Below are 21,577 nucleotides of genomic sequence, written 5' to 3' on the forward strand. Positions count from 1 at the left end.
CCAGTATTTTGTGCCCCCCTCTAGCTTTTGAGGTTTTTCCTAGTTCAAGTCCACAATAGCAGGGGTCCATCCTGGTGTGTGCCGTCTCAGCAGATGTCGGAGACTGCCCTTTCCATTATAAATGAATCAAGGATGGAACAGAACAACGGAAGCTAAGGGCTGGAAATAAATATTTCTCTGACTGCATTGGTTGGATATGTTAGAGGATGAGGAATCCGTGGGAGGAATGCGTCTATGAGAACTAGCTTTACTAGACTAACTTGAGCCCATTGAAGGGCAAACAACTGCAAAGCTCCCTCCCCCGACCCCCACCCCCAACTTCCTTAGTTTAGGGTGAATTAGTTACTACATCTACCAAGCTTTACAAAAATCTGAGAAATCATCTGCATAGTTATAGCAAGGGTGCCCTTGTCTGAGGCCAATCCCATCCCAAATGGGGAAGCGGTGGGGAGAGGAAGGTGTGTGTTTTTCTTAAACCAACAGAATAAGATTAGCGCTGTGCCTTAAGGAAACTAGAGGTCAATTGTTCAAATTCTTAGAAGATCCTGTGAAATAAGAGACAGCAGGGGAAAGTCATCTAGCTTTGAAATGGATCCAAACTTTTGAAACAAGCTTGCGGTCGACAGAGCTGAAGACCATGTAATGGTACAAAAGACCCATTTCTATGGCAGCAACTATCATTTTCCACATTAGGCCCTGAAGCAGACAAAAGACAGATGCTATACAACTTCTGTAATACGGACTGGAGTGTCCTCAAGCTGTTGCTCTGGGATATTATCACACATTCTACCAATATTCTCTGGTTAGGACAAGATAGTAATTAATCAGGTCATCGGGATGCATACATGTTTTTAGTAGACATGTTCCATCTCACACAGCTGGGCAGTTGCTGGTTAGCACCCTGAGAATAATGAGAAAAAGGGAGGTCTGGAGTGATATCTAACAGCAAACAGACATGATCTCTTCTTACTTTAAATCATCATTGCTTAAACTTGCACCCAAGCAATGGGGTACTTGTACAGTGGAGGGCTGCTGTGTTTCACTTAATCCAGGTAATGCTCTCAGCTGCACACTGCACATGCAGTATGAAGTGTTTGTAGGACGCTGCAGGCTACAAGTACCCTACCAAAGATACACACATCTTTCTAGATGCCAAATATGTAACTATTACTACTGTCAGATTGCTTCACTCAAAATGTTTGCAGAGTAGAAAGAGACTATAACACAGTTTTAAACAGTAGATGCCTTCAAACATTGGGCACTGATGCACACAAAAGCAGAAGAGACTGGTTTAATCTGTCAGCCCACCTCCCAATAGGGGATGCAAAATACACAAGCATTGCTTACCTGTCCAGCTGGTGCTGCTGATCAAAAGCGCTGGCCTCTGGCTACTGAGCTTTACACAACCAGTCCTGGTGTCCATCTCTGTGAATATGGACTTTTGGACCCAGGGATCATCAGCCTCTATTCTGTACAACGAGAACAAAGAAAAGCAAGATGGGGATGATGTGGAAATGAAACACTACATTGTAAGACAGTCAGTGTATAGTGCATTCTGAATTATCTAAAATTCATGACACTACATAACAAGAACATTTCATCCGACAAATATTATCAATGTACAATAACTAAATCTAACAATCCATTGCGTCTTATAGAGGTTCGGCGTCACCTCACTGATGAGACCCAACGAAGCAAAAACAAGTATCTGCAGTTGCTGACAGTACTCTAGTTAAGAGGAAGTGGGTAAGACTGTACTGATATGCAAATGGATATTACTGCTCTGTGAAGCTAGAAAATGGCTGTAGACAGGTTATTTGAACCAGGTTTGTTCTCAGTAGAGGGGCTCAGACACTTTGGTCAACCCTTAACTCCCCATTGTGTCAGGAGATACACGGGGTACACAGGTAGGTTTGGGTGTGGATATGCTGATATAAGGGGACAGGCAAGCACATATAGCAGGAAAGTAAACTAGAAGGAAGAAAAGACCAGATGAATCAGAACAACCGAACAGGAAGAAAGGGCAGACCCTGATGGTGAACAAGAAGGGATAGGAACCATGTGCTGGACAAACAAGGAGGAATCCCAGTAGGGATGTACACAGGTTGGACTTGAGACTAACCACAGAAATAAGAGAAGCTTGATGCCTCACTGCAAGCGACTCTTACAGGCACCACAACCCTGCAAGCCAATGGAAGCGGGGCAGCAAGAGTGGCTTCTGTATCTGGACCCTAAGGCACAAACAAGAAGTGGACTTACATTAGACAAGCCATTATGGGTCCAGTCGTTGTGAGAACAGAAACCAAAACACTGTTACATGAAATGCACTATAGACTATAGGTAAAACAAGACAAACCAAGGAGCAAAGATTGCCTTCTTGGGTATAGGAGTCAATCTCAGTACCAAGGAATACACAGAGACACAGGTGCGGACACCATAAAACACTTACCATACACTAACAGCCCCAACAGGGAAACAAGAGTTCAGAACAGAAAAGGAGAAACTAGGAATGTCGAAAACTGTAGGACAACTTTACAGAGGCAAAGAAATGGCACAAGGTAACAGAGGCAAGGTACTGGCACAAGGTAACTGAATCTAGCTAACACAAGCAGTCTGGGAAACTGCACTGGAGACACTAACTATTCAATTCAAGACTGGAAAACGGGACTAGAACCAAGGGAAATCCATACAGAAGCAAGATAAACACTAATGGACTAAATAGACTGGAAAGCAAAGGAAGGGCACAGCAGGGAGCAGAAAAGGAGACTGAATGTGAAAAGTGCAAGGAACAGAGGTTAATTGCTGCAGGACCACAGAAAACACACTGGCAGCAGCCAAATGGTGCAGGACTGAGCCTGCAAGGCAAGGCTTTATGCATTGAAACAAAAAAGCAGATGACCAAGGAAGAGTCACAGGGAAAGTACAAGGCAGAATAGTCAGCAAGGCAGGGAGCAATTTCAAATGGGTCGCAGCTGCATAAGGTGCAGAATGCAATGCACAGACAAGGAAGCTGAAGGGCATGGCAGCTAACGGGGAGGAATGCCAGGGTGGAGCTGCATGATTGGGTTGGACACAAGCACTCAAGCAGTCACAGGTGTGGTAAGTGGAAATCTCTGGTATGGATCTAGAGCTGACAAACACTAGGAATGTTTGTATAGAAACAGCAAAATAATTGCTGTGGCATTTTGAATGTTGCAGTCCATTGAAATGTGTCTGTCTCCTTCCAGTAAAAGTGAAACCAGTATGCATGCAACCCAAATTCCAAAAGGGTTTCTGGATTGGGCATCCAGGTTCACCAAACATCTTGTAGGTGCATTAAAGGAATGGTAGTTCATGTTTCCAGGAGTACAGATTTGTAAAAGAAAATAGTAAATAGTGTTTCAGACTCTTCTCTGGTGATGGTTGGCAACGCCCCACAGATGTGAAGAAAGCGCCATCCATGGGAAAATATCCAGAGACATGACAAATTGGTCATTCCAGAGGCAATGCTGTTGGGTTGGCAGAGTCGCTCAGATTAATAGGCCAAGAAAGGCATCATTTCCTAAAAGCATTCCTCTCAGTAATATATACACCCGAGTGAGAATATTTACGAATCTGGACCATTTGGGGGTATCTGGGAGTTTCCGGACAATGAGAATTGCCGCCATCAGAGATAATAAGCATTCAAAAGTCTCTTCTCCAGATATCAAAAGGACAAAAGAGAAAGTATTGAAAAATTAAGGGTTTAATATGGAACACCATTTTGTCCCTCCAAGCTTTATACACAGTCCTAACAATGTAAATAAGCTGGCCAGCTACATGTGCCTGTAAACACAGGAGGGTGTATCTGTACTTCTGCCTACTATATGGTTGGGATAGAGACACAGAGCACCCCAGCCAAGGTTCTCTAATGGTAGAAAGGACGAGCAACCAAAGACTGAGACTCAAGGGAGGTGAATCTAGCTCTTTGGTACAGTGAATCCCCAAGCCCCCACAAAGGAATGTCCACACACCATGTTAGGTGCTACCCAAGATTTTTATTAACTAACAGATTTAAATAAGTCAGGTTCAGATGAACATATACAAATAAATAACACTTTGTGAGGGTTTAGGAATAAGAGGTAGACACAAGGGTGACATGTTGATTGGCAAAGTCTTTTGTTAACACTACAAATGGGGGCAGTTAATAAAAATGGGGGTAATTGGAGAAAATCCTAACTAGCCCTAACACAAAGAGGGGTTTCCATGCCTCAAAAAAACGAGCAAATGAAATGGTCTGTCAGAAAGTCCAAAGTAAAAGTCGCTGTCCTTTGTCCAAATCCCAACCTTTCCCACACAAGCTAAACCTAATATAATGTGACAAGGGAAATGTCTTTTTGGCTGCCGACTTACAGCCCAGCTTTACAGTTCGAAACATAAGTTCCAAAAAGGTGGAGAAAAGCAAACAAAAGTTCCACATGACTCAAGGGGCTGATTCCCTTTCCCCAGGGTCTTTCCAGCTTTCTCCAAAGGGATTTCTGTCTCTTCAATGCTCAGGATATATTTTTCTCTATGTTTGGCAGACCTGCCTCCCAAATCCTGCGACAAGGAAGAATGGCCTGGACACCTTTTCCAATCAGTCTTGAGGGTTCCAGGCCCTTTGTGAGCAGACCCGGGTCCCAGGGTACTGTGACGAGGAAGAATAGCCTGGTTCTCTTTGCCAGACTGTGTTGAGGGTCCATGGCCCTGTTTTGTAAACACCCCCTTCTTGGTCCACTGTCCTGCCAATTGGGGTATTGAACGATCTTGTTCTCACCGTCCCTCTCTCTGGTTTCACTTCCAGCCACAGCCTTGGTTTACTATTCTGCCAAGGTTTGTGAGTGTCAATTGTAAATGTAATATTTCTATTTCCTCTTAATGCTCTTTGGGATATATGTTTTCCCTATGTGGGTGCCAGACCCTATAATCTTGGTATCTCTGTTTCAGAGAAAGGGATTCAAACAGGACTCTCCCCTGTGTTCCCACTCCCTATGCCTGAAGACCACTGGTGACTGCAATGCTCTCTGGGGACCCCGGTACCTATGGGTACTTGGCGTTCGTCCTCTGGTCAGTCGGGGGCTTCCCCTGAATGTGTGTTGTTGAGATGGCTTGTGGCAGCCAGTGCTCCAGATAAGATTTTGAGGTGGGAGTATTTTACTCCCCATTTTTAAACTTTGAGAGTAAATGTGATTTTAAGAGAGTAAAAATGCAAGAGTAAAATGTATGTGACATCCAGCCGACGTGTGCAAAGACTGTATGGAAATCATTACAGTGCGGCAGCTTTCCGCATTGTGACAGAATACACCTTTTATTATTTCTCCACGGTCTGGCCATTTAATCTCTTGTGTATATATGGAAAGGTTGAAAACACAAATACCTAGCTAATTATATAGTAAAGCAAACATGAATTGTATTGTGTGTTTTGAGGATCAATGGCAGAATTGACTTTTGATGTTTACTGAAAGTCCTCATTTCTTAGAGTTATTACTACCGAATGGTATGCCAATGTTATGATACAACAGTACAGGGACGCAAGCACTCCATGCTAAATTCTATATCTAATCTCATAGTCAAATGGTTATTTATATAGTGCTTTTGGCAAAGCGGTGTACATAGAACATATTTATCACCAAACCGGAATCGGTACTCCTTTATCGATCTCGAAAGGATGAAAGGCTGAGTCGGCCTTGCCAGGATTCAAATCTCTAACCTAAAGATCACGCACAGATTGCAGCAACAAATGCTCAACCGGCTGAGTTCTTATTGGCTTACATCCTTCAGGTTAACTGAGTATCGACTGAGGTATAATAATCACATGCCTAGATGTTGGACCAACCATGTATGAAGAGCTACATAAAGTTAAATACCTATCTGGATTATCACAGGGACAGGTTTTGCTGAGTTTCTATTTCAATTACAAATGTAACTTTCATTTGTTTGGTTTTGAACAGCGCTTGCACTTCCCGGAGAGTCAGGTTTTGGATGTTTTAATTGTAGTCTTGAAGATTTGAGAGGCTAGAACACCTGTCATTGGGGTAATGACAATCACTCAACCTGGAGCAAAGACATTGTTGCCACTGACCATTTATAGTAATGTGGCCAACTGACTGCTGGTTTGACTGGACGTAAACTAGACCGTGCATACTCATCATTTTACACACAGTTTTTTTTATAATTGGAGTGTAAATTAAATTATAAGTGCTAAAATTATTTGCCTCTGCACGATTAGGCACACAGCACAAGAACTCTGAAAAGTACAATTGTGCAATATTGGTTTGCTTTCACTGGAAAAGAAGCACCATTTGTTACACAATGTACATTCTCAATTGCAACTTAAGTTTTCCATTTTATGAATTATACAATCCTAAAATTCTAGGAAAATAAATATGCACAATGCTTCTGTTTGTTTCATGAGCTTTAACACAGAAGAAGATGAATGGAAATAAACCATTCCTTTAATCACAATGTGCACATACTGAACTCAACCTTTTTTTAAACGCTTCAGAGAAATGCATTCTGTTTCAGAGGCTTTTATCCATGGCTTGCATCCAAGCAGAAAAAAATCAAAACAAGCGTTCTGATTTGTGTCAAGTAACCTGACATTTGCACTGCCCTCTGCTCTAAACTTGTGGGTAAATGTACACAGGAAAATGATAAAGCTGTCGTATTTACAAGATGTTCATGCGTAAAAAGGTCTGGTGATGGCAGTGGTTATTTTCTGGTGACATTATCAACATTGGGAACAAACTCCGGAACCACGACAGCGTCGGGCCATGCAGAAAAGGTACGTTTCTTTATTTTTTAACACACTCTTAGCAGCCACGTAGGTAACTACATCGGTGTTAAGCGGTGAGGGGGAAAGGGAGGCGGGGAAGGGAAGGGGTTCTGGCTATCCAGGCTGCTCTGAACATGCACTTGAACCATACAATACAGACTGCGGTTAAGGGTAAAAAAATTCAAGCCGGACACAAAGTTGTCATGTTTTTGGTTTAAGTTTTTTATTTAAATGAAAATGGGTTGGGAAAATCCCTCCCAGCCTTATTCTAAAGAGGAGTTTCCCTACCTAAAAAAAAAAAAAAAGGATCTGTCTGTGTCAGGATGTCAATAACTGATAAGCCTTCCTTGTTTCCAAAACTTCCAATCCTGACCCTCACACTAAAAACAAAAACAATAAAATGTGAAAGGAAATATCTTCAATCGGATATTGGCAAAATCATGTTCACAACTGAAAATTAGAATAGCTCCAACAAAATATGTTCTCCAATGTGAAAGACCTTCCACCCAGAGGGTGTTAGGACACCACCTTTGCTTACCGGTGGGCGGCCCTTGAGGAGCTACCTTGGTGCCAGGCACCAGTGGGGATTGTATCCCCGCTACCGTTGGTGGGGGCCGCAGGGATATGGGGCATCTTCTCCTCGCCGGCCCCCGACTGGCGTGCATGCGCAGTCGAACAACGGCGCGAGGCTTGCGTTGCGGGCCTCGCTTCCGGCCTCCGCGCATGTGCAATCGGGTGACGGCGCGAGGCTTGCATTGCAAGCCTCGCTCTTGCACCGGGGGCACGCTCCTGGAGGCGTTGCCTGTCTGGCCTCGCTTTCGCAAGGACTTCCTCATTAGCGGTAGGGTCGGGAGCCAGTCGCGTCTCAACGCGGCTTGGTTCCCGACCCACCGCTTCGCTCCTGAAGTTCTGCTCCTTCAGAACCTTGTCTTTCCCCGTCTGCCTGTTCGTGCCCTTCCCCTTTACCCTACCCTCTGGGAAGACCCTGTTCTGCCTCTGGACCTCCCTGCCTTGATCTGCCTTGTTCCTCCTGTCCCTGCCTCCCCTCAGCCCAGCTCCCTTTGCTTGGTTCCTCCCTTTTGGTTTCCCTGTCTGGATCCTGTTCCCTCCTCTGTTGTCCACCCAAGGGGCCCTCTGTTTTCACTGCCTGATCCCGTCAGCTTCCTCCTGGCCAGAACCTTCCCTGGTTGGATTCCTCGTCCTTCCTGTTGCCAGCATCAGTTTTCCTCCTACAACTGCATCAGAAGCTGGACCAACTCCTACCTGCTCAAGTGGACAATTGGACGGCCTTCCCTGTCAGTGCTTGCACTGTTCTGGCGCCACATTAATCTCCAGGGAAGTGCCTTGAATGTGGCGTCAGGAGTTAGTTCCCCTTCAACCCTGTGCCAGTAGGGCGGGAGTGGGGCTGGCTTCTGGCGTTACCATTCTTCGGACCATCATCAATTGACAGCCTGGCATCTCCACAACGTGCATCCTCTGGAAGATCAGGTACGCCACGTCCCAGGGACACACACCTTGACAGATTGAGACGCCTTACTACCCGCCTAGAACTGGAGATGGACGACGTCCAGGAACACCGAGAAGAAATGAGGACCCTGAGACTAGAGATGACTGCACTACGTCAAGAGAACGTGGCTTTGCGGCAGATGGTCGCTTAAGGAACCGGCAGTTCATCCCAAGCAGAGGCTGCCATGGCTCATACAGTGCCACTGAAATTTGACGGCGATCCGAAGCGTGTGGCAGAATTCTGTAATCACTGCAAGATACATTTCCTGTTTCGTTCCTCCCAATTCAGCCAAGATAAGGCTAAGATCGGCTAGGTCCTTGGAAACCTGACCGGAAACGCCTTGGCCTGGGTAACACCCTTGGTCACTGCTAACAGCGCTATTCTAAGTGATTTTGGTGCCTTCGAGAAGGCGTTCTTGGAGGTTTTCCAGTCACCTAATCTGGCGGCCACAGCACAGAACCAATTGGTGGATCTGAAACAGGGATCGAGCAACATTATTACATACATGAGTCATTTTCGCCAGATTGCTGCTGATTCACTATGGCCAGAAATAACCCAGAAGACATTATTTCGACGAGGATTGAGAGAAGAGTATAAAGATGAATTACTGCACATACCGGAACCCGATACCTTACAAGCTCTTCTGGACCAAGTCCTTTGGATTGATCATCGACTGACGGAACGCAAGGGTGAGAGGCGGCGATACGAAAGAACAATCCCAAGACCGCTGTCGATGCCGATTGGGATACCAGGTACCACTGAGGCCAGTCCGGAACCAATGCAATTGGGTGCCATGAGAGGGCCACTGACTGAAGCTGAGAAGAAGCGCAGAAGAGATCAACGTCTGAGTTTGTATTGTGGGGGTGATGGGCACTTCCTGGGTACCTGTCCTCAGCGACCCTTGAGAAAGTCGGAAAACTGATTGGCCTTACATCCGCAACAGTCCTTCCTGACCCTGAGGTTATCCTGCAACCCATGCAGCCCGCGGTCTTGATGGTATTAAAACTCAAGGTGGCCTGGCAGAGTAAGTCTGTGGACACATTCGGTCTTGTGGATTGCGGGGCCTCTGGTAACTATCTGGATGGGGATTTTGCGATGAGGAACAGCATACCCCTTCACACCAAAGAACATGCCTCATTAGTAGAAGTAATCGACGGAACGCCACTGGCTTCGGGACCTATTCGTCAACACTCTGGTCCTTTAAAACTCCAGATCAATGGACACCAGGAAATCATATCCTTGGATGTAATAAGATCCCCAACATATCCCATTGTTCTTGGATTACCTTGGTTGCTGCAGCATAATCCCAAGATCAACTGGGGAACACAGACTCTGACGTTTGACTCCACTCCGCTCTCTGTGCCAGAGATTGCTCTACTACAAGGAACATCCCAAGATCCCTGACAGCCACTGTAAACATGGAAAGAAACGGAATACCTAGGGTTTGTTAAATGGAATCCGTCCCATCTGAATATGTGGCATTCCGCGACGTGTTCTCGGAACCTGGGGATATACCACTACCTCCCCATAGGTCTTGTGACTGTTCCATCAAACTTTTACCTGATTCAGTCATCCCACATGGGAAGGTGTATTCTTTAACCCCCAAGGAGAGAGAGGCATTACAGGAATATCTGGAAGAATGTTTACGTAAGGGATATATTGTTCCCTCCAAGTCCCCAGCTGGATTCCCGTTGTTTTTTTCGTTAAGAAGAAAGAAGGATCTCTACGCCCCTGTGTGGATTACAGACAACTGAACTACATCACACAGAAGGACAGGTACCCCCTTACTTTGATCCGAGACAACATTGAATCCCTTCACTCAGCTCGTATCTTCTCCAAACTAGATCTCTGAGGAGCGTACCATTTGGTTCGGATAAAACCCGGGGATGAATGGAAGACGGCCTTTAAGACACCATCACAGCATTACGAATACCGGGTTATGCCATTCGGCCTGTGTAATGCTCCAGCCGTCTTCCAACGATTCATGGATGAGATCTTTGCGGACCTGATCGGAGTCACTGTATGGGTTTACCTGGATGACATTTTGATTTTTTCCTCGTGCCAAGAGGACCACGTCTCTCATGTGAAGGAAGTACTCAGTCGACTGTCCTCAAACCATCTTTATGCCAAAGCAGAGAAATGCCTATTCCATCAAGACAGTATCGAATTCCTCGGTTACGTAATCAATGACTCCGGAATTGAGATGGATCCCGCTAAGGTACGGGCTATACTGGAATGGAGGCAACCCCATGACGTGAAGTCCTTACGTTTCTTGGGTTTCGTCAACTTTTATCGACGGTTCATCCCTCATTTTTCCCAGTTGTCGGTTCCTCTAACACATTTAACAAGCAGCAAGGTGCCATTTGTTTGGGAAACCGAGGCCACGACCGCATTCAGAAGCCTTAAGGAAGCGTTTAGCACTTCTCCTATCCTACACCATCCAGATGAACTGAAACCATTCATTGTTGAGGCCGATGCATCCAATTTCGCCATAGGATCCGTTCTACTACAAAAGGATCAAGGATCGGGAACGGAATTCCCAGTGGCGTACTACTCCCGCAAGTTAAGTGCCAGCGAACGCAACTATGCAGTTGTCGAGAAGGAGCTCCTGGCTATTAAGGCGGCATTCGAAGAATGGCGACATTTACTGGGCGGAAGGTATCCAGTTGAGGTCCGTACTGATCACCGCAACTTGCAGTATCTCCTTTCCTTACAGTTTCGGACTTCCCGCCAGGCTAGGTGGGCCACACTACGATTTCACCATTACTTATATACCCAGTTCCCAGAATCAGAAAGCGGATGCACTTTCCCGCTCGCTTGAGGATAACGTCGAACATGACTATTCGGATCAATCTTTAATTGCCTAAAAGCATTTCTTGTCTTACATCTCACCTTTTCTAGATTCCATAGCTCTTGGGACCTTGGCTAGCCCTGAACGGAAAACCCTGCTAAAACAACCGCAAATTAGGGAAAAGGACGGTATGCTTTACTATGAAAACCGTTTGTTCATTCCCACCGCTTCATTACGGACTGCTATCCTGCAAGGATTCCATGATTCCAAGCTCGGAGGATATCGGGGAATACGGTCCACCCAGGAACTGATAGCAAGGCAATTCTGGTGGCCAGGATGGGCCGATCAGACCAGACGGTATGTGGAAAGCTGCCCAATCTGTGCCCAGACTAAGGTACCACGAAGAAAACCCCTGGGACTATTGAAGCCCCTTGAAACCCCACCCTATCCTTGGCATACCATCGCCACAGACTTCATCGTCGATCTCCCTCCAGCTGAAGGCAATACTTGCATCATGGTCGTCATAGACTGTTTTACCAAGATGGCACATTTCATTCCATTTTCAGGAATCCCTACTGCAGTCCAAATGGCCCAAGCTTTCCTTCACAATATCTATCGTTTGCATGGACTTCCTGAAAAGATCATCTCCGACCGTGGATCGCAGTATATATCATCCTTTTGGAGTCAACTATGCCATCATCTCGATATCCAACGGGCCCTTAGTTCTGGCTACCACCCACAGACCAATGGCCAGACTGAGCGTACCAAGCAAACGTTAGAACAGTACTTACGCTGCTATGCTAATGCCACTCAAACCAATTGGTCAGCCCATCTGAATCTAGCCGAGGTGGCATATAACAACCCTGTACATTCGGCTACCGGAATGAGTCCTTACCAATGTTCGTACGGATTTCACCCCAAACTTTTCCCGTTTGGACCAGTCCTGTCCAGTACCATGCCTTCCGCTGATGAACTCGTATCCAGGATCCAGGAAACACATGCCCAGGATACTAGGGTTCTTGCCGAGGCTCGTGAGCGCATGAGGGATCAGACAGACAGATGACGGAGTCCCGAACCCGCTTTTTTGGTGGCGAATCGGGTTTGGCTTTCTTCTAAGAACCTACCAGTCCGTAACTTGCCCACTAAACTTGCTCCCCGTTACTTCGGGCCTTTTTTGATCACGAAACGGATCTCATCAGTGGCATTTCGGTTACAGTTGCCGTCGTCTTGGCGGATACATCCAGTTTTTCATGTTTCTTTATTGAAACCTTACCTTCCAGATCCCTTTGGTCATTCAGGGTCTCGTCCTTCCGCTATTAATGTGGATGGCGTGCCAGAATTCGAGGTTCAGGAGATTTGTGATTCGCGGATCCGGCGGGGTGTGCTCCAGTTTTTGGTGGACTGGAAGGGCTATCCTGCTTCTGATCGTACCTGGGAGCCTCGGGGGAATGTGCACGCTCCCCGTCTGGTCCGCAAATTCTTTCTTCGCCATCCCTGGAAACCTGGGGCTCCTGGCCTTTCTGGGAGGGGGCATAGTGTTAGGACACCACCTTCGCTTACCGGTGGGCGGCCCTTGAGGGGCTACCTTGGTGCCAGGCGCCGCTGGGGATTGTATCCCCGCTACCGTTGGTCGGGGCCGCAGGGATATGGGGCATCTTCTCCTCGCCAGCCCACGACTGGCGCGCATGCGCGGTCAAACAACGGCGCGAGGCTTGCGTTGCGGGCCTTGCTTCCGGCCTACGAGCATGTGCAATCGGGTGACGGCGTGAGGCTTGCGTTGCAAGCCTCGCTTTCGCACCGGGGGCACGCTCCTGGAGGCGTTGCCTGTCTGGCCTCGCTTTCGCAAGGACTTCCTCATTAGCGGTCGGGTAGGGAGCCAGTCGCGTCTCAACGCGGCTTGGTTCCCGACCCACCGCTTCGCTCCTGAAGTTCTGCTCCTTCAGAACCTTGTCTTTCCCTGTCAGCCTGTTCGTGCCCTTCCCCTTTACCCTCTGGGAAGGCCCTGTTCTGCCTCTGGACCGCCCTGCCTTGATCTGCCTTGTTCCTCCTATCCCTGCCTCCCCTCAGCCCAGCTCCCTTTGCTTGGTTCCTCCCTTTTGGTTTCCCTGCCTGGATCCTGTTCCCTCCTCTGTTGTCCACCCAAGGGGCCCTCCGTTTTCACTGCCTGATCCCGTCAGCTTCCACCTGGCCAGAACCTTTCCTTGGTTGGATTCCTTGTCCTTCCTGTTGCCAGCATCAGTTTTCCTCCTACAACTGCATCAGAAGCTGGACCAACTCCTACCTGCTCAAGTGGACAATTGGACGGCCTTCCCTGTCAGTGCTTGCACTGTTCTGGCGCCACATTAATCTCCAGGGAAGTGCCTTGACTGTGGCGTCAGGAGTTAGTTCCCCTTCAACCCTGTGCCAATAGGGTGGGAGTGGGGCTGGCTTCTAGCGTTACCATTCTTCGGACCATCATCAATTGACAGCCTGGCATCTCCACAACGCGCATCCTCTGGAAGATCAGGTACGCCACGTCCCAGGGACGCACACCTTGACAGAGGGGGAATCCCTTCCACTGGATTTTAGACGGGATGGCAATGCTGCTTTCACTAACAGTTCCTTTTGTGTCTCTACTGGATTCACAATTTATTTTTATTTATTTACTTACTTATTTAGCGCCGGGAACCCCTGGACATGAGGGTGCACAAAAACACAGAAATACTTTCAATAGACGAGACAGAACATGGAATGTTCCTGGTAGGCAAGAAGTTCAGCAACAGTACAACAGTCTCTCAATAACACCAAGTGTCTCTTGTCTAGCAAACACTGTCCTTTTAGTATTTCTTGTAGCTTTGCAACTTGCCTGGTATACTCCCCGCCAGGATTGTTTGTACAATTCCAACTGTCTGGTGTACTCTCCTGTCAGGACCTCTCTTATGGTTTCACTTGCCTGGTATACTGCCCTGCCAGGACTTCCCTTATGCTTCTTTTGCCTCGTATCTTTCTGTTGCCAAGACTTTTAATGCGTTTTCAATTGCCTGGTATCTTTCTCTCGCCAGGACTTCTTATGGGTTCAAAGTTCCTCTGTTTCATCAAAACTGCATATACTGTTCTTGACTCTGCATATCTGTCTCTGGTAATGATCGTTCAAACTTTGCCCCACACTTGCATCCCACACATCTGTATCTTATTGGGGATTGAATCTGTATTTTGCCTTTTCTGTATTCAAACAAGTTTCTTGTAGTTTCTGTGTTAGCAATCTCATAACTTTGGATTAAAGCGCAATATAAACATAATAAATACAATAAATACAAATAACATTCAAATTGTCATTGGTGCGGTTGCCCAAATGCCCTGGTGTCCCCAATGGCTTTGGATTGACTCACTGGTTCTTTCCAGTGGTTCTGGTCCTGTTTGCAAGTCTGTGATGTAGGTCTTCCACTCGCTTCCCACTCTGGATTGTGCAGTCGTCCTTCCTGCTTGCCTCATGGCTCCGCAGTCACACGCCAGCTTCCATTCAGGTCCCGGTAAGGAGAACGCTCCCTGTTCAAGTGGCCGAGTGTCCAGGAACTCTCTTGCGGCTCCCAGCGTCTCCATGGCACCTCCTGCTCGCACACTGTGTTTCTCCTTCTGCTTTGGGAGACTCCTCTGCTCCGCCACACTGGTACGTGTCTCCTGCACCCGAACGCCTCAGCATAGGAATTAACGTCTTCTCCCACACCGCCACACTCAGTAGTGTGGTTGCCATTTTTAAATGTCCAGCACACAGGTGATTCTGTAAAACAACTAGTCTGCACATTGTGCTTCGGGCTCCGATTACCTTGATCCAACTCTTTCATCCTCCTCATCTCAGTACTTCAGGGATTATGGGAGTTGGAGTCGTGGATGCAATCGGACATACAGTGTTTTCCTCAGTGGTTTTACATATCTCAGAAGCAAAAGGGGTTTTGTTGGAGCTTTGTGTGTCCAGGCCATAGATGGGGGTCTGATCTAAAGGATATGGAGGAAGAGGTTTCTTTAGTTCCTCAACAAGGGGGAACAAACAGATAACAATAGACCATTAACGTCTTGGGTATTAGAGGGTCTTCCTGATGGGAAAAGGGGGATTTTAGTCATGCCATCTCCTCGGTAGTTGTCTCCACCCATGATCCTCCCTCATATTGCCCTCCCCATGGTCAGGATCAGGTAGCGGCTGCCGTCCCCTGCCCACATGGGAGGAGGTCACCGCCAGGGAATCCGTGATGACTGCATTGGATTCATCACAACGCGTTCCGAGCATCCTGATTAGCCAGCACCCCCCTTCCAGGGAGCTAATACCCTCTATACCAAGGAATGGTGCAAGATGGAATTGTCTATTGATCTTGTAGCAGAGGTTATCTGTACATTCTTGGTTACTAAAGGCAGGGTGGTATGTCAGACGAAGGTAGCCCCTGAGACAGACAGGCGCTTACCGCTGCAGTTGGGATGTGATTCATCACTGTCTGTTCCTGGGCTGGTTTATAATTTGAACAAAAACGGTGGCGCACAAGGAAATAGAACTTTTTCCTTAATCCCTAATCTAAAAAGCTTTGATTTCTTACTTCGTTAACAATAACGTAGGTGGGTTGAGTTTTTTTGTTGTTGTTGAAGGTAACGAATTCATGAAAGACAGCTAAGGGAAAAATTGCATTTTTTCACATAGTATACAAAGGCTGCCCTTCACTTAAGGTGAATCATTTTTAAAACAATGCACACAATTTTGATCAGTCAAAAACAAAGCTGTCTGCTTTAAAGGGGAAGTTCACTCAAAAAGGTTATTATCCCCATTGTTCGGGTATGTATTTTTAAGAAAACTGTAATCGATCTTAAAATATTTTCCTATGCATTGTACGTTAGTTTTTCTCAATTGTACACATGCGAAAACAACAGGTTGGGCATTGCCATCTTGACCTAATCTTATCTGTTGATGCATCGCCCTAAGTTCAAGTGCCCTTGTGGCAAGACTACAGATCGACCGTCCCTCAAACAGACATCACTAGTCCAAACGATATGCAGTACCTATTTTCATGAAGTTTGTGGCCAGCGTAGCCAAATGTGCCCTGCTATCACCCACGCCATAATGTTACTTAACGCAGAACCAGGAAGATAAAATGCACACAGCGCGTAACTTTTATTTCTTGTCCCAAATAGGAAAGCAAATCATTTATTTTTAAGAAAACAATAGTCTGCAATGTAATCGAATACGTTGAAGGTGGCCAAACTGCCACTTTCATTAATGGGAAGGGCCGCGTTGTTGAAGATAGTAGTGCTCAAGAACGTCCTGTATAATATACCCAAAGCCTTCTTTAAGACATTGAACACCACTTGCCGGAGTTTCCTACCGCACAACTCGAGGTGTATATTGTCTCTGGGAAAATTACAGAGACCACATGAACAGGGAGGGATAAAGAGTTTGAGGGGTATTTTCTGGCGTGCCAACTAGTTTGCCACATACTGGCTAGCAGACGAACAGACCTAAGATACAGAGTTACTTCAACCGGCATGCACCCCATTCTTTCTGAAGGAGATGGTGTGGACTACAATATCACGGGTTCCCAGGCCCCCTCTGCTGCTGGAGCTAGGCATGACAATGTGGAGAAGAGCCTGTCATTTTCTGGGCAAAGAGATACCCTATTCACCCGAGATACCACTGGTGACACTGAAGAGTGATGATGCGCAACTTAGGCTGAATGTTCAGAAATACTGGGAGCCCAGAGAAGTGTTGACATTGGGCGATATACTGGAAGAGGGAAGACTGATGACATTTGGTGAGGTGGCTTCGGAATTAGGACTACAGGAAGGGCAACATATAACCTACACCTCACTTCTCCATGGTCTGAGATCAAAATGGCCGGGAACAGTGGGAGAACTGGTAGAACACGAAATGATAGAAACACTTTTTTTGCAAAGGCAGATAATAATCAGATATCGATTAGGCAATGCTGCGAAGCAGATTTACAAGAGCAACTGTCAGACGCTGTCTGGAGTGAGGCTATGGGGTATCATAAAAAAGTATCCAGAAATGCGGAACTACAGTTGATCCAAATATATGTTACACACAGAGCATATTTAACTCCGAAAAAAAATAACAAAATTTAGAAAGGCAGCAGTACAAACCTGTCCGAAATGTGGCCGGATCAACGCAGGCATGGTACATATGTTCTGGGCCTGCGGGGAAATACGCCGATTTTGGGAGGAGGTAGCCCAGATTTTAACCAGGCTCGGCCTATCATCAGACTCTGTTTCGCCGGGGGTTTGCCAGCTGGGTATTTTTCCGAGACCAAAGAAGGCAAGACACGTTAGCAAATTGAGTGATCTAGCGTACATCTTGGTGAAACGTAGGATTGCAATGGGGTGGAAAGCACATCGAGGCCCAGTCGTGGGGGACGTGGCCTGGTGCTCATGGAGTGAAGAGGCATTGACTTGCAGCTCCGGCCGTGATCCTACAAGCAGATCCTGAACTGGTGGACAAGTAACACTACCATAGCTACGAAGCACATAGGTCCGGTGAACACAGCGGAGCACAGTCACCACTTCTGCACACTGTGCAGATTCAGCCCGCTCTGACTGGCGCAACCCGGAGCACGAAGCGTGCAGCTGCGGCACCTGCAACGTAGAAGGACCAGGTGCATGTGGCGGCGCTGAGCATGGGGAATACCTGGGCTAAATTTGCCCGACTAGACAACGGGGCTTCACCGAAAGCAAACAATCTGCGGCACCGGCTGCGCGGCCTGTCGCAATTTTTAACCCTGAGGAGGGATCCATGACTGCATGGGACAGCTGCACTCCGCGTAGGAACCTTGGGGGAACAACAACCTGATATCTGGCACGCGACGCCAAAAACGCTCAGACAAGCAGGCGAGCAACCACCATATCTCCAGCAGTCCTGACAACTTGAACCTACCTTGGTGAACAGCTACACCTGAAACCTGAAGAATTGCAGCGTGACAGCCCTGGTTCCATAAGTGGGCACAACCACAGCTGAATCTGAGGAACCTTGGGTACAACGCACCAACCCTCGGGGGGAAGCCAAGTGCAGGGCGAGGAGATTGCGTGGGACATTGGGAGAACTGAGAAGCTCCTATGAGAGCCAACACTTGAACTTTCGACAATAAAAACCTAACCTAAAATACATATACGCTGTCCCAGCTCACAGAGCTATCATTGGTACAGAGCGCGCTGTGAACGATGCAATTACAAACCCGGTGGTAACACCTCTAGCAGCACAACTGGGGCGCAGGAGTGAGGAAAGAACCAAGGAACTGGTGCACTGCCTGCAACACAACGGGTTGACACAGATGGATGCATGAACTGAAGCCCAACCAGAACCACGCGGTTCATACAAGATCCCAACGAACGGGCAAGCTGGGAGCAACAAGTGAGACCAAGAACTGGAGCGCACCTCGTAAGCCAGTCCGCATCGCTGATAACTCCACTATTGAGGCGCAATCCAATCACCTGCTGCGCAAGGAGAAGCCAGTGAGAGACACCCCGGGCCCAACTCTACTGTAAAACCGCACCTAATCCGACCTTGGAAAACAATATGTCTCCATCCAAAAGCAAAGCGAAGTCAACTATAATGGATTAATTTGCTGCCACCAAACCTCGTACCTCGCTGCAAATGGAGGCAACTGGGACTGAGCTCAAGAAAGCGGAGGAGGGAGACAACAGAGATGGCCAAGTCATGCAAGCAATAACTGCATTAAGAACATTTATCAACACCAAGATTGAGAAGTTAAAATCAGACATGTAACTGATGCTACAAGATGCCCGCAATCTGGCAGAGAGGGTAATGAACATGGAAACCACACTTCAGGAAACATATGAAACCACGGTGCACCTGAAAGTTAGAGTGGCGAGCTGGAAAAGAGTGGCAACGCTGGAAGCGAGATCCGAGGACGCGGAAGGACAGGCTAGACGTAGCAATATCAGAATTCTAGGCATACCCGAAGGGCAAGAAGACCCTAACCTGACTCGATATATGGAGTCATTAGTTCAGCAGGAAATTTGAGCGGGCCAGCTGACACAGGGCTTTGCAGTCGAAAGGGCTCACTGATCCCTCCACAAAAGGCTGCTCCTATCCCCGCCCGATGATAGCAAAGATCCTTGATTTTCAAGATCGGGAGACGATACTCAAACACTCAAGAGAGGGTGGAGTGATAGAGCAAGATAACTCTGAAATAAGCATATACCCTGATTACACTCCAACGATACAGAAGGCGAGAAACCCCTTTGTTCCGATCAACGCTAGACTTCGGCAATTAAACTTGAAGTTCACACTACTTTATCTGTCCAGGCTGAAGGTGATACATAAGGGGCAAACTATATTCCTGGACACTCCAGCTGCCGCCACCATGTGGATGGAGCACAACAACCTGGTGGACGAGGCAGCCAACTGAAGCACTCATGAGTTGCGACAGTGGCGGGCGAGGAAAGGCGCCATCACCAATGGCCAACAACGAAGGAGTGCAACACTGAAGTGACTTACCACTGGAACAATAAGAAATGATGGAACGGCCGCAGGACATGCTTGGCCTCCTCAACTGAGCACAAAGTCCTACGCACAAATCGACTAGTGTGGACCTGTTTCTAGCACGAGAATACTCACGCCTGAAACCCAGGGTGGGGCCAGATGCTATTGGGGCGCCTGAGTGCTGCAAGTGGAATGCAGACGCTGGGCACAACTGTTTGGTTTACGTTCTTTGTTACGTCTGTTACACTGTCTTTGCACTAGAGAAACATGATGGGGTAAGTGTTGTGAACACTAGAGGACAAGGGGACAAGAAAGGGCACGACCGGGCCGGTCTGTACCCAAGACAATCTTACTGCAAACAGCGAGCTGAGCACAGGAGCGAGCTAGTAAGAGTGTACAAGCACAACAATGTCGGCAACACTTAAGATAATGATTTGGAATGTGAGGAGGATGGGCACATATTTGCGTAGAAATCGCATCAAGTCATTCTTGCAAAGGAAAAAGTGTCAATAGCCCTGCTACAGGAAACACACCTCATGGCAGAGTCCATGGCTAAACTGCAGGAATGTTGGAAAGGGCAGGGACAGGGAGCACCATACTCCAAATATGCAAGAGGGGTGTACACATGGGTGAACTCAGAGGTGCCCTTCCAACTACTGGGTACAGAGGCAGATAGCGATGGCAGATATGTAATAATCTGGGGTGTCAAAGAACAGACCAAAATTTGCATAGTTAACTCTTACTTCCCCAACCATGGAATACCTGCTCATCTCAAACAACTATGCGCCAAAGTAACACATTACCGGGATGGCTTTTTTTACATGGGGGTGGGGGGATTTCAATTGCGTGAAGGAAGTAGCTCTAGACAGATCAGACCAATTGCAACACCAAATTAACGCAAACTCCCAGACACTCACAATGACAATGGAACATTTAGACCTAGTAGACGCTTGGCGAGAGATGCACCCCACAGAGAGATGCTACTCACATTACTTATCTCCTCACAATCTGTACACCAGGATAGACTATTTTTTTCATAGACAGGGACCAGATGCAACAAATAGAATCTGGGTAGGTCGATATCGGACCATTCTCCCCTATTGATACACTGGACGACCAGAGGCCCCAGACCCCTAATACCACTGTGGCGAATGCCCACCGAAGCCCTCACAGACCTGATCTTCAGAGAAGATCTCGGAGACAAACTTGCAGAATTTGTACACATTAATCAGGGCAGTGTGAGGCAATGGAGCATGCTGTGGGAAACACTAAAAGTGGTAACCAGGCGGGAAAATAGCAAGAGCAGGTGGCATCCAGAGAATGTTGAAAGCAAAGCTGGAATCTAAGGAAGAGGAAATCACACAGCTGGAAACAAATACCCAGGGAATACGGGAGGAGGACACAAAACTGAGAGAAGCAAGAAACGAATGACAAGAGGCTTGGGAGAGACTAAGTTCGACTACACAGCACAAATTTCCAGGGCGCATATGGAGGCAGACAAACCAGGTAGACTACTGGCTTGCAAGCAGGAACACCCGAAACACATCACAATTAGCCTTAGGGACGCAGACGGGATGACACACAGAACACAAGCTTCAATTAATGACACATTTGCGGGGCCTTCTACTCAAACCTATATGCCCATAGTACCCCAGTGCCGCAAACAGATATCCGAGACACACTGGAGGAGATAGGTCTCCCAAAATTGAGCAAAACACAGCGGGATGCATTAGACGAGGCTATCACCATCGAGGATGTGACAGAAGCGATCAGATCCCTGGCCACTTGTAAAACCCCTGCTAGTGATGGACTCCTATACCTGAGAGACCCACACATAAATGTTCCGCTGATGTTAGAGGTACAGTTCAGCAGACAAAAGTCCAGTGCTTTTTCATTAGCGGCACAGAGGGAGGTCAGTGCCCTGCACCTACCGGAGGTGGGGATACGCTGGCAACCAGTCGAGTTCAGATATTTGTGAGTCAACATCAACCACACCCGAGAGCTCACTCATGAACGCAACACAGTCGCAGTAGC

At 47.3% G+C, this 21,577-nt stretch overlaps 1 protein-coding gene across 2 annotated transcripts in view; it reads right to left on the bottom strand.

Moving 5' to 3' along the window:
* The window catches only part of ALG1 (ALG1 chitobiosyldiphosphodolichol beta-mannosyltransferase), a 2,244,281-nt gene that overhangs the window by 1,335,935 nt on the left and 886,769 nt on the right, over positions 1-21,577 (bottom strand). For both annotated transcript variants that reach the window (XM_069646120.1, XM_069646119.1), the window contains one exon: positions 1,348-1,469. In XM_069646120.1, the coding sequence (XP_069502221.1) occupies positions 1,348-1,469 (122 nt within the window). The remainder of the gene's footprint in view (positions 1-1,347; positions 1,470-21,577) is intronic.

This window comes from Ambystoma mexicanum, chromosome 2p (assembly GCF_040938575.1).
Source record: "Ambystoma mexicanum isolate Mex_15411 chromosome 2p, UKY_AmexF1_1, whole genome shotgun sequence".
NCBI lineage: Eukaryota > Metazoa > Chordata > Amphibia > Caudata > Ambystomatidae > Ambystoma > Ambystoma mexicanum.